The 13786-nt window shown below is 55.8% G+C and overlaps 2 protein-coding genes across 7 annotated transcripts in view; both read left to right on the top strand.

The window, feature by feature from the left end:
* RTF2 (replication termination factor 2) overlaps positions 1-7595 on the top strand; it is a 42571-nt gene extending 34976 nt beyond the window's left edge. Inside the window, exons 6-9 of one of the 6 annotated variants that reach the window (XM_047067495.1) lie at positions 2486-2599; positions 5362-5416; positions 5526-5662; positions 7032-7595. In XM_047067495.1, coding sequence (XP_046923451.1) covers positions 2486-2599; positions 5362-5416; positions 5526-5662; positions 7032-7580 — 855 coding nt within the window. In that variant the 3' untranslated portion in view covers positions 7581-7595. The remainder of the gene's footprint in view (positions 1-2485; positions 2600-5361; positions 5417-5525; positions 5663-7031) is intronic. The other 5 variants (XM_047067499.1, XM_047067498.1, XM_047067497.1 and 2 more) reach the window with 5 other exon arrangements.
* A 2249-nt stretch (positions 7596-9844) lies between these two features.
* LOC124503803 (protein FAM209-like) lies at positions 9845-13320 on the top strand. Its single transcript, XM_047069083.1, has 2 exons — positions 9845-11798; positions 12949-13320. The coding sequence occupies exons 1-2, from the start codon at positions 11550-11552 to the stop codon at positions 13210-13212; spliced, it is 513 nt and encodes a 170-aa protein (XP_046925039.1). The 5' UTR covers positions 9845-11549; the 3' UTR covers positions 13213-13320.
* Positions 13321-13786: the final 466 nt, after the last annotated feature.

Raw genomic sequence — 13786 nt, 5'->3', positions numbered from 1 at the left:
TGTCCCCAAGGGGTAGACCACTCGCCCAAGTTTGTGGGGCCAGGCAGAAGCCTCCCAAGGTCAGGCATGCCCCGAGAGCAAGTGACAGGACCTGTAGCCAGTAGGAGGGTCCCGTGCCCAGGCTCTAGGGGACAGCCCTGCTCAGGTCCCAGCAGTTGAGGCCTTGAGAGCATGGGTTTGGTATTAATGGATCTTTTGAATTTGGGAGAGAAAGCAAGATGTTTCGTATGAAAGACTCCCGACTTTTTATTGTTAGTGGCTAATTCAACTTTAAAGATACAACTCGGGGCACAACCCACCACAACTGTTTGTAGCACAGGGTCCACAGTCCTATCTAGACAACCAACCAGTCACACGTAGAGGAAAGAGACGGTTGACTGCCGACACGCTGGGAAGGGGGGTGCCGAGGAACGGTGGAAAGCGGGTGCACCAAGCCTGGAGTGGGGAAGGAGGAGGGGGAAGGCTAGCGGGACAGATGGGGACTCCTTTCGCCTCCTGTGTGTGCTCGGGAGGGTTCTTGATGCTGTGGCCCCGACACCGCTGGGCCCTATCCGCCGCCTGATTCTGGTCCTGAGGATCCCTTTTTATTTCCTACCCAAGAAGGGGACCCACCCAAGGGAATGCTCTCCCCAAATCCCCCACGGTGTTGGGGCTTCCCGGGGGTCGTCCTGCAGAGCCTGGAGGCCTCCCTGCACTGACGGCGAAAAGCAAGCTCCTGTTCTTCGAGGCCGTCCCAGCCCGGTGCCCTGGCGGCACCCCCTTGTGTCGTTCACGTGGCTTCCCTGTGGCCTCGACGGCACGCCTTGTGGGCCAAAGGAGGGTCTCTTCAGTCGTGGCACCTTCCAGATGCCCCTAGGGAAGGAGCTGCTGTGGTCCTGTGTGGTTTTGGAGGCGAGCAGCACAGTAAAGACCGAGCTGGGGCAGCAGCTGAGGGCTCAGCACGGGCTGGCCGGCTCCCGTGTGTCGGGAGGAGCTGGGAAAGGCTCGGCAGCGTTCAGGAAGAGGGCTTCGTGTCTTGTCCCGTGCTGAGAATGTGTTCTGTAGGAGATTCTGGGTGCCGTGGGGCCGTCACGGTTCCCGTTCCGGGCAGGGTAGGCTTTCCAGGAGCCCCTGAGGTCTGCGCAGAGTCGTGCTCACGGCTCACGCGTACGGCGGTCCGGTAAGGCTTTGTCGCCAGGAGGTAAGGGACAGAGACTCAGGCAGAGTCGGGAGGAGCCCGTGCTCTCCCCTCCGTGAAAGGGCACCTTCCCCAGCAAAGCAGATGCGGCCACACACGTGCGAGGTTTCTCCCGGGGAGGCTCGTTGGAGACACGGACATGTGTCCCGGAGAAGGGCCTGTGCTGGTGCGGGCAGCTCTCCCATGGGAAGACGCGCACTGGCCGCGGCGGCCGACGCTGGTTGACCGGTGGGTGCCCAGCCCTGTGCCGAATCCCCTCGTGGTCACCCTGAAGTCTCGCTCCAGCCCGGACCGCGCCGGGAGCTCGTTTTACTTCCCATTTAGCGGAGGAGGTAACCGGGGCCCAGAGAAGCCACCAGTGTGTCTCTGCCTGGGACCCACACGAAGAGGAAGATGCCACCAAACAGACGCTGGCCAGGATCCTTCCCTGAGCAGGGCGGGCTCCCCAGGCAGACCCCCTGTGGCAGTAACAATGGGCAGCAGCCTGTGCCCCCGACGGGTCTCCACCCCCCCGCCCCGTTCCTGCTGGGACTGAGCCCACTCCCCTCACTGGCCCTGTTCCTGGACTCCAGAGCAGGCCGCCCAAAGCAGGGTTCCCGACAGGCAGCGTCCGCATCACCTGAGAAGACGTGAGAAATGCAGGTTCCTGGGCCCCACCCTAGACCCCGAGTCGGACACCGGCCCGGGGTCCCATGAGGCCTGGAGATTCTGACGCAAGGTCGAGTTCACAGCCCTCGGCTCCGCCTGGAAGGGGAGCTCTGCGGGCCGCTTCCCGTCCAGGCCGGGCTCGGCGGCGAGCGGCACATCACAGGCTCTCGTGAAGTCAGTCGTCGTGAGACAAGCCAGCAGGTGCTGCATAAATGTGGCTGATGATTCCTTACACGGGCTTTTCCCGAACGCCCCCCACGTGCTAGGGGCTGTGTACGGGGCCCTCCTCCTGCACACCTGGAGGTCCGGTCCCTCTAGGACGTAGAGGTCCGGCGGGGAGACCTGTGTGGCAAGCGGCCTGACACAGAAAATTCTGGGAACCCTCCCGAAATCCAGATTTGCAGACGCCAGAGACTAGAGGGAGGCTGACCTGCAGGCAGGCCCTTTCAGAGCCGGCCCTCCCGGGCCTGCCACGCTAGCTCCCCACACAGAACTTGGCAAAGCAGAGCTTGACTCAAAAGCTGGCTAAGCTGACATACAGGCAGAACACTCCAGGAATTTCCCGGGGGTTTGCAGAGCGGTGGTTGGGCAAGGGCGAGGGTCTCAGGGGTAGCTGCCCTCCGCGTGGTGACGGAATGTCCTGTTTCCTGCCCTCTCCAGTGCGGGGCTGCCTTCCAGGAAGACGACGTCATCGTGCTCAATGGCACCAAGGAGGATGTGGAGACGCTGAAGGGAAGGATGGAGGAGAGACGGCAGAAGGCGAAGCTGGGGAAGGTAATGCGGCCCTCGCGTCTGCCCCTCACCTTCCGGAGGCTTCGGCCGCCTCGGCTTCGGGGCCAGTTGCAAACCACCGAGCGGCCTTGCTGGCGGCTGCTGGTGGGTGTGCCGCGATCGAGGTGGCTTTCGCAACCTAGGGGGGCCGGGGCTCTGGAAGGACTCCCGTCGGGGCTCGCGGTGCGGGCAGGGCGGTTCGGCTCTCCTGCACTCAGCTTCTTCATCGGTGACCTGGGGGGGGCAGTAGCTCCTGCATAGGACAGGTGTCGTCAGGAGGGGAGAGGGCCAACAAGGTGATGCCCGAGGGGGGGCAGCCGCCAGGATCGCTGCGCCATCACTGATGGTAAGAGTCCGTGCTGGGTGTGCAAAGCTTGTAAAATAGAAGCGGAAAGTTACCGTCACCCCAGCACCTCTGGAGAGTCCGTGCTGCTCAGGTTTGCAGGTCCCGGAGGTCCCCCAGAGGTGTGGGTGGGGGGCCCGACCCCGGAAGCCTGCGATCCCCACCCTCCGCCGAGGCACTTCCGGGTGGCAGGGAACTAAGCAGCCTGCCCACAACTAGAGCCCCCCCGGCCTCCCTGCGCCCCGTGCCGGGGGACTGGCTGGGAGTGTGGTACCACCGCTCGCGGGGACGGAGGCCCGTCGTGGGCCCAGCCGCGGCGACCGAAGCTCGGGGTGGATGTGCCACATGAAGGCTCTGTTTTGTGACCCTGGGCTTAAAATCACATTCCACAAGCAGTGGATTCATTGCTTAATGAGCTGCCGTAACGACCGGGCTGAAAACAGTTTATAGGCTAAGAAGTCTTTCGGTGTGCCATCCATTCTGCCTCCGGCAGTAAATTTTGTTATTTCTTCAAGTGTTTGCGGATGATCCCTGTGGCTTTTCGCGAATAGCAAATTTTTCATTCTTTAAAAAAAATGTTGGGGACACTTGGCTGGCCCAGTTGGTCGTGCGTGCGACTCTTGGTCTTGGGGTCATGAGTTCAAGCCCCACGCTGGGTGGAGAGATTACAAAAAAAAAAGAAACAAAAAAAATTTGTATTTAAAAAGTTAAAAATAATAAAAAACTAAGTGAGGTTCAGGGTAAATGTGGGAGAAATTTTGTGATTAGAACTAAGTCAAAGGAATGCTTGAAGTATTAGAGAATTTGTTGCAGTAGCCTGAGTGCATAAAATCACGGGGGAAACCCTCTGTGTGGCGTGCATTTACCAGTGACGTAATAGAGATTTTTCGGAGTTGTCGTTGTTTTAATCATAAAAGGGAAAGGAACTCTGGCATGTAAGTGCACGCATTCTGCACTGGTTTTCTGAATTAACTAGGATTTCGTCATCATGAGAACAAAAAGAGAACACAGAAGGCTCGAGATATTTTAGACGATTTCCAGAAAGGAGCTGCTCGTTTTCTTCGTTGCTATCATTGACCCAGCTCAGTTTTTAAAAAGCACAAAAGGGAAGAAAATGTGTTTCAGAGGAAGCTCCGGTGTTTGTATGGTCGTTAACCATGTCACTTCAGTGAGTCGTCTCCTGTCCCAGGCTTCCCGCCAAGGTGTTCAAAGCCCAGTGGAGCCGGCACACCCCTCTCTGCAAAATACTCACCGCAGCTTCTGGGAATGCCTCTGAGATACTGCTACCAGGATACCAGAATGTTTCCCAAATATGCTCACAGCTGAAAACAAGATAGAGCACGTCCTAACTTCTCTTTGCTTTTTATATAAAACCTCAGCTGTGAACGAAAGGCTTCAAAATCAGCAGTTGTCAGTCTTTTTCTAAAGACTAGGTGTTACCTTCACGGATTTCAATGCACGCTTTGAGCGTGTGAAACCAATAGGAAGTTTTTACATTTTGTACAGCATTACCAGTCCCTCTGCACGTGTATATTATAAGTTCAAGGCCAGTGCCGGAGGAAGGTCCTTTTTCCACGTTTTCTACTGAGGGGAGCCTTCTGAAGTATTTGGGTTGTGTCTCTAGCGCCACCTTTTGGATACTCTGGAAAATGGCGTGTTAAATTAATTCTCTGTGAATAAACACAGTTCTGTTTGTGCTTCCTGTGACTCAGTTCTAACACGGCTGCGTGATTTTAGAATGGTGAGTTTCATTCCGAAAATTTTTGCCGACCAGTATAATTATCATGAGTGATGGGATTTTGGTGCCTAAAAATCTAACGGGTAGTCCAGAGTTGAGATTTGGCTAACGTGCCTTTTAGTCTAGCCTCAAGCCGTTTTGTTTTTTTTTTTAAGTTTATTTACTTTAGTAATCTCTACACCCAACATGGGCTCAAACCCATGACCCCAAGACCCCAAGACCGAGAGTCTCAGTCTTCGTCTGAGCCGGCCAGGTGCCCCCAGCCTCAAGTCTTTATAGTTAAATAAACAAATATGAAAGCGGTTTGACAACTTTGAAGAAGTTACTGGAATGGGTTCGATTCAGTCCATGTTTCTGCTGGTGGGACTTGATGTGCCCATCTGTACTTTGGTATTATTTGTAGTCACCCTTAACCGGTGTTAGCCCTGAAATCTGGCATCTGAGACTTTTGAGAATGTGGTTTCTGGAATATAAATGCAGAGCTAGGCAGGCGTCTCCAGGTGTATTCCCGAGTGACGCAGAAGTGCCTGGCTGGAAACACACACAGTTAGCGTGGTCTCGAGTCTCCTTCGGAACGTGCGCCCGCCCTCCACACACGGCAGCGGCCTGTCCCGGGGCACAGCCACACTAGCGCCGCAGAAGAGTGATCCAAGCACAGCTCCAGTCTGCTCTTTCTTTTTACAGAAAGCAAAGAAACCCAAGGCGGTAGAGTCTGTCTCAAAACCAGATGTCAGTGAAGGTAAGACGCTTAAAAAGGTCCTTATTTGAGCAAAAATAAGGCTGTGGCGCCGTTCCTTTAAAAAGTATATGCTTTTGTTTTTGTTTGCCTGACTGTTCTTTTTTAACAGAATCCCCAGGGCCATCAAAAATTAAGACAGGGAAGCCCGAAGAAACCAGCCTCGATTCTAGAGAGAAGAAAGCCAGCTCAGCTCCCAAAAGTGCAGGTGGGTCCTGTGGAGACAACAGGGAGCTGTTCAGAAAGCTGGTAAGCCAGCTGGTTATGTCACGGTCTTTATTGGAGTGAGTTGGAAAGCTCAGGGTCGTCCGAAGTCACGTTTCTGAGTAGTTCGCTGAGCCCTCTTAGAGGCGAAGAAACAGCCCCTCTACCCCAGGGTCGGCCCGAGGGAGGCTGGGCACGCGAGCCAGTTGTCTTCTTGCCGAGTGTGCCTTTGGAATCAAGCTACCGAGGCCGCACAGAGAGCAGGACCCTGCTGCGGACACTGGGTCGGGTCGTGGCCCGGCGCTCAGGGTGTTGGGCAGGAATGTTCCTGATCCCTTTAAGGCTCAGGTTTTTTTTGTTTTTTTTTTTTTTGTTTTTTTTTCAACGTTTATTTATTTTTGGGACAGAGAGAGACAGAGCATGAACGGGGGAGGGGCAGAGAGAGAGGGAGACACAGAATCTGAAACAGGCTCCAGGCTCTGAGCCATCAGCCCAGAGCCCGACGCGGGGCTCGAACTCACGGACCGCGAGATCGTGACCTGGCTGAAGTCGGACGCTTAACCGACTGCGCCACCCAGGCGCCCCAAGGCTCAGGTTTTATGTGCATCCCGCGTGGCATTCAGAGCCAGCCCTTCTCCTGCCTCTTGGCCAAGTGTCAAAGGGCTATTTAGCACACAGTCCAGAATTCAGTGCGTTTCTCCTCGTTGCCTTTAAAAGAAGATATGTATTTCACAAAAAAAGAAACACAGATTGGGGTGCCTGGCTGGCTCAGTCAGTTGAGCATCCAACTTTGGCTCAGGTCACGATCTCACGGTGGGTTTGAGCCCCGCGTCGGGCTCCGTGCTGACAGCTCAGAGCCTGGAGCCTGCTTCTGATCCTGTGTCTCCCTCTCTCTCTGCCCCTCCCCCACTCTCGCTTTGTCTCACTCTCTCTCTCAAAAATAAATACAAAATGTTAAAAAAAAAAAAAGAAAGAAACACAGATTGATTATCAGGTAAAAGAATGTGTAGTCTGGTGCTGTAAGTAGCGTCCACAGTGGTTAACGGATCCAGTCCCCGCCTTACACGTAGCGGCCACCTGGCCTGCCATAGGTGACCCAGCCTCTTGGGACTTCCGTTCCTGCCCCCCGTTGCAGGAGGCGGAGAGCACCCCCTTGGGAGGACGATCTGGTTTACGTCGTTCACAGGGCAGGGGCCAGAGCTGAGAAGGCAGCAGGCGGTTACTGGTGTGGTTCCACGGGATCGATGTGAATCCAGCAGCTTTAAGGAGCGGGCATTGGGACGCCGGCTTCCACTGTATCCAGGGGAGGTGGCGGCAGATTCCCGAGACGGACCGACGTGTCTCCTGTAAGAGTGTGGTGCTGGGGGTGACCTGTGGTCCCGACCCTAACGAGTCTGGCTTCTCGTTCTTCCAGCAGCAAACGGGAGCTCTTCGGGAAAAGTCGGGAAGCCTCTGTGCGGAGCCACAAAGAGGTCCATCGCCGACAGTGAAGAATCTGAAGCTTACAAGTCCCTCTTCACTTCCCACAGCTCCGCCAAGCGCTCCAAGGAGGAGTCGGCCCACTGGGTCACCCACACGTCCTACTGCTTCTGAAGCCCGTACCGCACCAGGCGCCCCGCAGGCCCTGCTGGGTCTCCGCGGGGGCGGCGCTGTCCCCTGTGCTCTGTCGGCCCTCGGCGTGTGCGCGGTGGGGAAGTCGCCCTCCCAGACCTCGGAGCCGGCGTGGTCGCCCTTGCTAGCGAGGAGCGCGGGTTCCCCGGGTGGCCGTGCCGGCACCTGCCCGCCCCCTCCCGCAGGCCCCGTGCCCGCTTCCCCCTGTAGATGCGCCTGTCCCCCCAGCACCCAGAAAGACGCATGGGCTGCACTTTCTATGCTGAAAATCATTAAAGACTCCCGATTCCTCATGGGTGTGTGCGTGGCTCATTTTGACCAAAATTCTCATGCTTTTGCTGCCAACAGTTAAACAGGCCAAGAGAAACTGACCTTTACAAAGAAAGAGCGAGTTTTAAACGCACTGTGCCGCAGGTGTGGTTGAGGGAACTGGTCCGTGCTGGCAGAGGGGAGCAGGTCCTTGGCCCTCGAGGTTCAGGGCGGCTTCCTTTATCGGTTTCAAGACAGAAGAGAGGACACTTGATGTTTTGCCACAGAATGAAACACATCTGCCTTTCCTCCATCTGTCTGTTTTCTGTCTTCTGTCTTCCGTAATGTTCTGGTAAGGGAATTGCAGCCTTTCCATTGATGGTGATCAGAGCAATCCCATGTCCTACGAATTCCTTTTTCTCCCAGAAGATGAAGGGAATTCTACGTAAAATCGGTGCGTTTTACCTTTTACCTGTGCTCTGTGTTGACGTCAGTCATTGAAACGTCCCGTGAGACCGCAGATGAGGAGCCGTGAGTATCCGGGTCTCAACACGGCCTTCTGGCCTTCTGGCCCCGGTTGTAGCATGGACGTGATTGGCTGGTTGGTTAACAGCTGGTCCAGGGCCTGGCTTCCATTAAAAGGAAGGAAACCGAGCTGGGGGAGGCCCCGGGACGGAGGGTCCTGTCCCCAAGTTCTCTGCCTCTACGTGGTGGGAAGTTTAGCCCCTGAGGAGGCGTCCATACTGTGAATAGAGAAGGATTTTCATCAGAATTCCATCAACATCGGGTTTTGTTATGGACTTCTCCAGAACAAACCTGCATTACCCGTCTTCTACCCGTTGCCCCTGTTCCACAGAGCCCAGTTGATCCATTTCTTAGTTATTGCCTGTCTCCTTTTTCCTTTTGTTGTTGTTAACAATCAGCACCTTTCTTATTTGGTTAAGATTTCTTTTATCACAAGGAGTTTTCTCATCTCACGAAGAAAACTTGATTCATTGGTCTTCTTATAGTCAGGTGTCACTAATTACAGCTTCAGTCATCACGAGCCATTTTATGTTAACAGCCATTTTTTCTGCCAACTTCGATTCCCCTGATTTTAGCCTTAATTTTATTTTGCAGCGATTACTTTGTCCGGTTTTTCCCGGTGACCCGGTCACGGTGTCCCCAGCATCAGAACTTGAGCGTCTCAGCCCGCCCTGCTTCCCCTCGATCAAGGTCACATCCCAGCTCTGCAGGTCACTCCCTCCCGCCCTCCCCCCCACCCCCCTCCCCGGGGTGCCCCAGCCTCCCCCCACCTGCCTCTGGCCTCTGCTATACTGTGCAGTCTCGGTCCCCTCAGGCTGCCCCACCGAGAAAGCCCCGCAGCCCCCAGAGAAGAGCTTGCTTTGGAGATTCCTTGAGTGTCTAGCAAGGCATCGAGTCCTCAGAGGCCCGGGGAGCCGCACCTGCCCCTGGTTAAGGCGGGGACAGTGTAGCCGTGTCTCCCTGGGCGGGACGCCTGATCTGCTGGAGAAGGAGAGCAGGCTCCCGGCTGGCTCAGGGCTACCGTGGTCCTGAGCGCTCACCCGAAGGGCTGAGCACCTGACGGTCTTTATCTTCGGGGCTCAGTGACCCGAGAGAGGAGCCGGTGACCAGCGTGCCTTCCCGCAGCACCGCACGCGTGGGCACAGGTCATCTGTCAGGTCCTTTGTCTCCCACCAGTACTTGCCAAGCGCTTAAGTCAGCTCAGAGGGGTCAAGTCAGTGGGAGCCGAGCAAGGGTTCCCGCCCCCGGCCCCCCCCCAACCACTTTTGTAGCCAGGAGGGCCATGGGAGGGGAAGTCTCCAGGCTGCTTAGCTCTTTCATTGCCAAGAACTAAAGTTAGGGCCTCCCCAGAATGAACTGAGACAACGACCACTTAACAACATGAACCTATTCTTGCCCTTTGACCCAAAGAGCATTTTGGCTCAAAGATCTTCTGGGGGCACCTGGGGGGCTCAGTCGGTTGAGCATCCGACTTCGGCTCCGGTCACGATCTCGCGGTTCGTGGGTTCGAGCCCCGCGTCGGGCTCTGTGCTGACAGCTCGGAGCCTGGAGCCCGCTTTGGATTCCGTGTCTCTCTCTCTCTGACCCTCCCCCATTCATGCTCTGTCTCTCTCTGTCTCAAAAATAAATAAACGTTAAAAAAAGAAAATTAAAAAAAAAAAAAAAGGAAAACAGGGGCACCTGGGTGGCTCAGCCAGTTAAAGGTCAGACTTCGACTGGGGTCATGATCTCGCCGCTCGTGGGTTGGAGCCCAGTCGGGCTCTGTGCTGACAGCTCAGGACCTGGAGCCCGCTTCGGATTCCGTGTCTCTCTCTCTCTGACCCTCCCCTGCTCACACTTGGTCTCTCAAAATAAGTAAACATTTAAAACAAAAGATGCCTATACCTTGCCTGCTTTTCTACTTGTCTTTTACTGAAAAGTGCTTTAGATTCTGACGAGGATACAAACCCCAACAGTGTGATTCCTGTCATCAAATGTCCATAAACGTTTTCAAATCAGAAACCGCCTGGGACAAAACTTGCTGAGCACTCCCGTTGTTCGGTGTCGTCTGTGTAAATCAAGTCTCTCTGCCCCTCACTACGTCACGCCGTAAGATTTTTTTGGGGGGGAGGTGACATAGAACACGGGGTGCATGCAGACACGGGGCCACCCCAAACACTCGGCCGCCGTAACTGAGCAACGGGGGTGACTCTCCCACGAGAGCCACATGAGGCTGCTCAGGAGAGAACAGGACGGAGCGTCTGTTCCCAGGATGAGCCCCTGAGGGCCACGGGGCACACCCTCTAGCACACGGCCAGACACCGGCCAGCCGCTCCCCGAAGGAGCCCCTCGTGAGGAGTGGATTCCCTTCACTGCCCGCCTTCTAATCAACCCTTTGGATTTGCACCTCTGCCCGCCCAGCGCCGACCGCCTTCTGCAGGAAGACCCCCGCCTCTCCAGCGGGCTGTGCGAAGGTAGGCGCCGTCTTCCCCCCGTGGTCCCCCCGACAAAACCTCTCGGTCACTGCCCAGAGCTCAACCCGGCTTGAGGCACCGGGAGGGTTCCCAGGGGATCCCTTGATGGCATTCAGAACATTTCATTCCCAGGCAATGAGTCCGTGAGTCCGACGATGTGGGGGGAACAGGTGCCAGCCTCGTGTTCCGTTGCACGAGATTTTGGGGGTTCGTGTCATTTTAAAACCTGATGGCTTCCATTGTCACACGGGCTGGGTCCTTGTCACCTCAGCGTCCCCAGTCCCCTCCCCCATTTACCCGGCCACCCCCTCCTTTTTCGGGAGAGCCTTCCCGCATAACCTAACCCAGCACCTGCCCCTTGTTCTGTTCTCGGTAAGTACTCTGTTCTTATCACCTTTGGAATGAAGTACTTTATATTCTTGGTTAACCCAAGCGGTGCGCACTCAGCAGCGATCCACGAGTGGCGGCGGGCGGCAGAGACAAGGGGTGCGGGGACTGAGTGTGGCCACCATCTGGCTCCAGCCTCGAGCGGCCCCGTGTTCCCAGATCATCCCTGTTTTCAAAGGGAGCCAGAAATCTCGGCTCTAAAAGCGGAGCCCCTCCCAACATTTAAATAGTGGCAAATACTTACTGCTAGAAACGCCGCGGAGGCCAAACGAAACCCGTCAGCGGCCCCCAGTTCATGGCCTCTGGTTCAATACCTTCCCCGGTCGCCTCTCGGTGCCACAGGGGCACGTGCTGGGTCTGCCCTGCTCACCACCGCGTCTGGATCCGAGGGGCAAGGGACAGAAACAGGTGAGGGCCTCTCCCGGTGGAGCCCCGGGCTCGGAAGGAATGTTCTGGCAGGGAGCTGGCGTCCCCCCGGCCGCCCGTCTTCCCGCTCTTGACCGCCCCTCGGAAAGTTCTCCGCCTCCTTCAGGCCTCACTCCCGGGCAACCGCTGCGAGCCTCCTCATCGCCTAGCCTGGAGCCGTCACAATGGCCAGGGCGGCCCCCGCCTCTGTGACATCACCAACGGCCAGCCCTGGGCACCCAGTCTCCAGGTGCAGGCACACAGACCCGCCATGAGCTATTCCCCCCCCGCCTCTGCTCACCATGCGGACGCTGACATGGGTCTTGTTCTTGCCTCTGTGCCTCTCCTGCGGCTGTGCCTTCATGTTCACGTCTCTGAGAGAGAAAGCCAAGGAACCCCAGGGCAAGGTGCCTTGCGGAGGGCACTTCCGGATCAGGCAGAATCTTCCAGAGCACGCCCAAGGCTGGCTTGGGAGAAAATGGCTCTGGCTTTTTTTTGTCATCGTGCTGTATGTGATACTGAAGTTTCGAGGGGATCGCGAGAAGACTAAGGTAAAAGGGTGGAGAGGGTTTCCATCGCACCGATTCCGTCTCAGACGCGTCCGCCCCGGAGAGGCGCGCGTTCCAGTAGGTTCCGCTCCGGGTCGTGAGGCGGAACCGAGCAGGAGGCGGGGCGCCCACCTCACGGTCCTGCGAGACGTGGGCACATCCATGTCCTGACGTGTCCTTAGGGAGGCTGGCAGTCCCCAGACCCCCGGGGGGATGGGCTACCGATTGAGGACGGCCTCCTGCTCATGGGGCGAATGAAAGCTTGGCCTGATACTCATCCTGTCAAGTGAGTCTTTTCAAAGTAAGGATAGAGTCGGGAGCTTGGCGTGTTTCGGGTCAAAGTTACTCTCAGAGACACCTTCACCGCCAGGTTCGTTCCCTGGTTCGTGATTTCCCTAGCGTCTGACTTCTTACAAGTTGCCGAACTGGGGGCAGGTGGCGTCATTGTCCCCAGTAAAGGACAAGGCCGGCCGTGAAGGGGTAAAGGTGTGAAGAAGTAACAGCTCCTTCCTACAGTGGCTGAACAGCTAGCTGTCAGTCAGGGAAAAGGACAGAAACACGGACAGCCCCAACACTTCGTGGCACTGCGTCCAGACCGATAGAGCAGCGGTTGGCAACCCTTTTCTGGAAAGGGCCAGCTGGTCGACGTTGTCAGCTCCGGAGCCTGTACGGTCCCCGTCGTAACTCCTCAACTCTGCCGCGTTGGCCTGAAAGCAGCCTTGTGTAATGTGTCACTAAATTGGCAAGGCTGTGTCCCAATAAAGTTTTATTTACAAAAACAACGGGAGGAAAAAAAAGAGAGAGAGAGAGGTTAGAGTGGGAGAGAGCCAAAGCATAAGAGACTCTTCAAAACTGAGAACAAACTGAGGGTTGATGGGGGGTGGGAGGGAGGGGAGGGGGGGTGATGGGTATCGAGGAGGCATCTTTTGGGATGAGCGCTGGGTGTTGTATGGAAACCAGTTTGACAAATTTCACATATTTAGAAACTAAAACAAAAACAACGGGAGGTACAGATCGGGCCACAGTTCGTCAATCCCTGGCCTCGAGTGCGATGCTGGAACCACCCTTACTTAGGCCAGCCCGACTCTCTTGGAACCGTGTGGAAGCCAGCAAAGTCAACAGTATCATTCACCCTGCATATCTTTCTTGACAGGAGCAGAATCCTTCTGGGCTTCGAGGCTGCTCATTTCGCTCTCCGCTGAAGAAGACTCAAAATACTTCCCCCAGCAAAGACTATGCGTTCAATACCTTAACCCAGCTCGAGGTGGACCTTGTGAAATTTGTGTCCAAGGTGCGCAACCTGAAAGTCGCCATGGCAGCTGGAGGTAACACCAAGCTTCAGAACCTGGAGGCGCCTGTGGACCCTCACAATAACATCACCATCTATGAGATATGGGGGGAAGAAGACTCTGAATGAATGGATTTATGTGTCAGAGGAGGAGAGAAAAAGCTGAGTGTTGACAGACCCTATGTAAACTAATAAAACTATTCTGAAGAAAAAGGACATTCTCCAATGTGACACCTTCCCCCCTCCTTTCTTTTTTTTAAAAAAAAAATTTTTTTTTAACGTTTATTTATTTTTGAGACAGAGAGAGACAGAGCATGAACGGGGGAGGGGCAGAGAGGGAGGGAGACACAGAATCGGAAACAGGCTCCAGGCTCCGAGCCATCAGCACAGATCCCGATGCAGGGCTCGAACTCACGGACCGCGAGATCGTGACCTGGCTGAAGTCGGACGCTCAACCAACTGCGCCACCCAGGCGCCCCCCTCCTCTCTTTTTTTTTAAACTTGGGGGGGGGAATAAATGTGAGACCGGGGGCCACAGCAGTTCCTGTGTTGTTTTTGCTCTCCTCGCCTCCTCGAGAGCAGGCAGAACACGGCGACGTGGCGGCAGAGGGTGGCGTGTGTGTGGCTGCGTCGCTGGGACCCCGATGGGATGACGGGCTTGGGGGAAATGTGGAATGAGCTGCCGATACCGTTTTCAGAGCTG

Source organism: Lynx rufus, unplaced genomic scaffold, assembly GCF_022079265.1.
Source record: "Lynx rufus isolate CCGP_SWC_20201006 ecotype Redwood Valley unplaced genomic scaffold, mLynRuf1.p SCAF_8, whole genome shotgun sequence".
Lineage (NCBI taxonomy): Eukaryota > Metazoa > Chordata > Mammalia > Carnivora > Felidae > Lynx > Lynx rufus.
Note: the sequence above shows the minus strand (reverse complement) of the source record. Positions and strands in the feature narration are given on the sequence as shown.

Bases quoted from the DNA above. Each gene is read 5' to 3' on its own strand.
- LOC124503803 (XM_047069083.1), top strand. From the start codon at position 11,550: ATGCGGACGCTGACATGGGTCTTGTTCTTGCCTCTGTGCCTCTCCTGC. The intron at 11,799-12,948 runs GTAAAAGGGTGG...CTTTCTTGACAG, and splicing joins GGGATCGCGAGAAGACTAAG to GAGCAGAATCCTTCTGGGCT.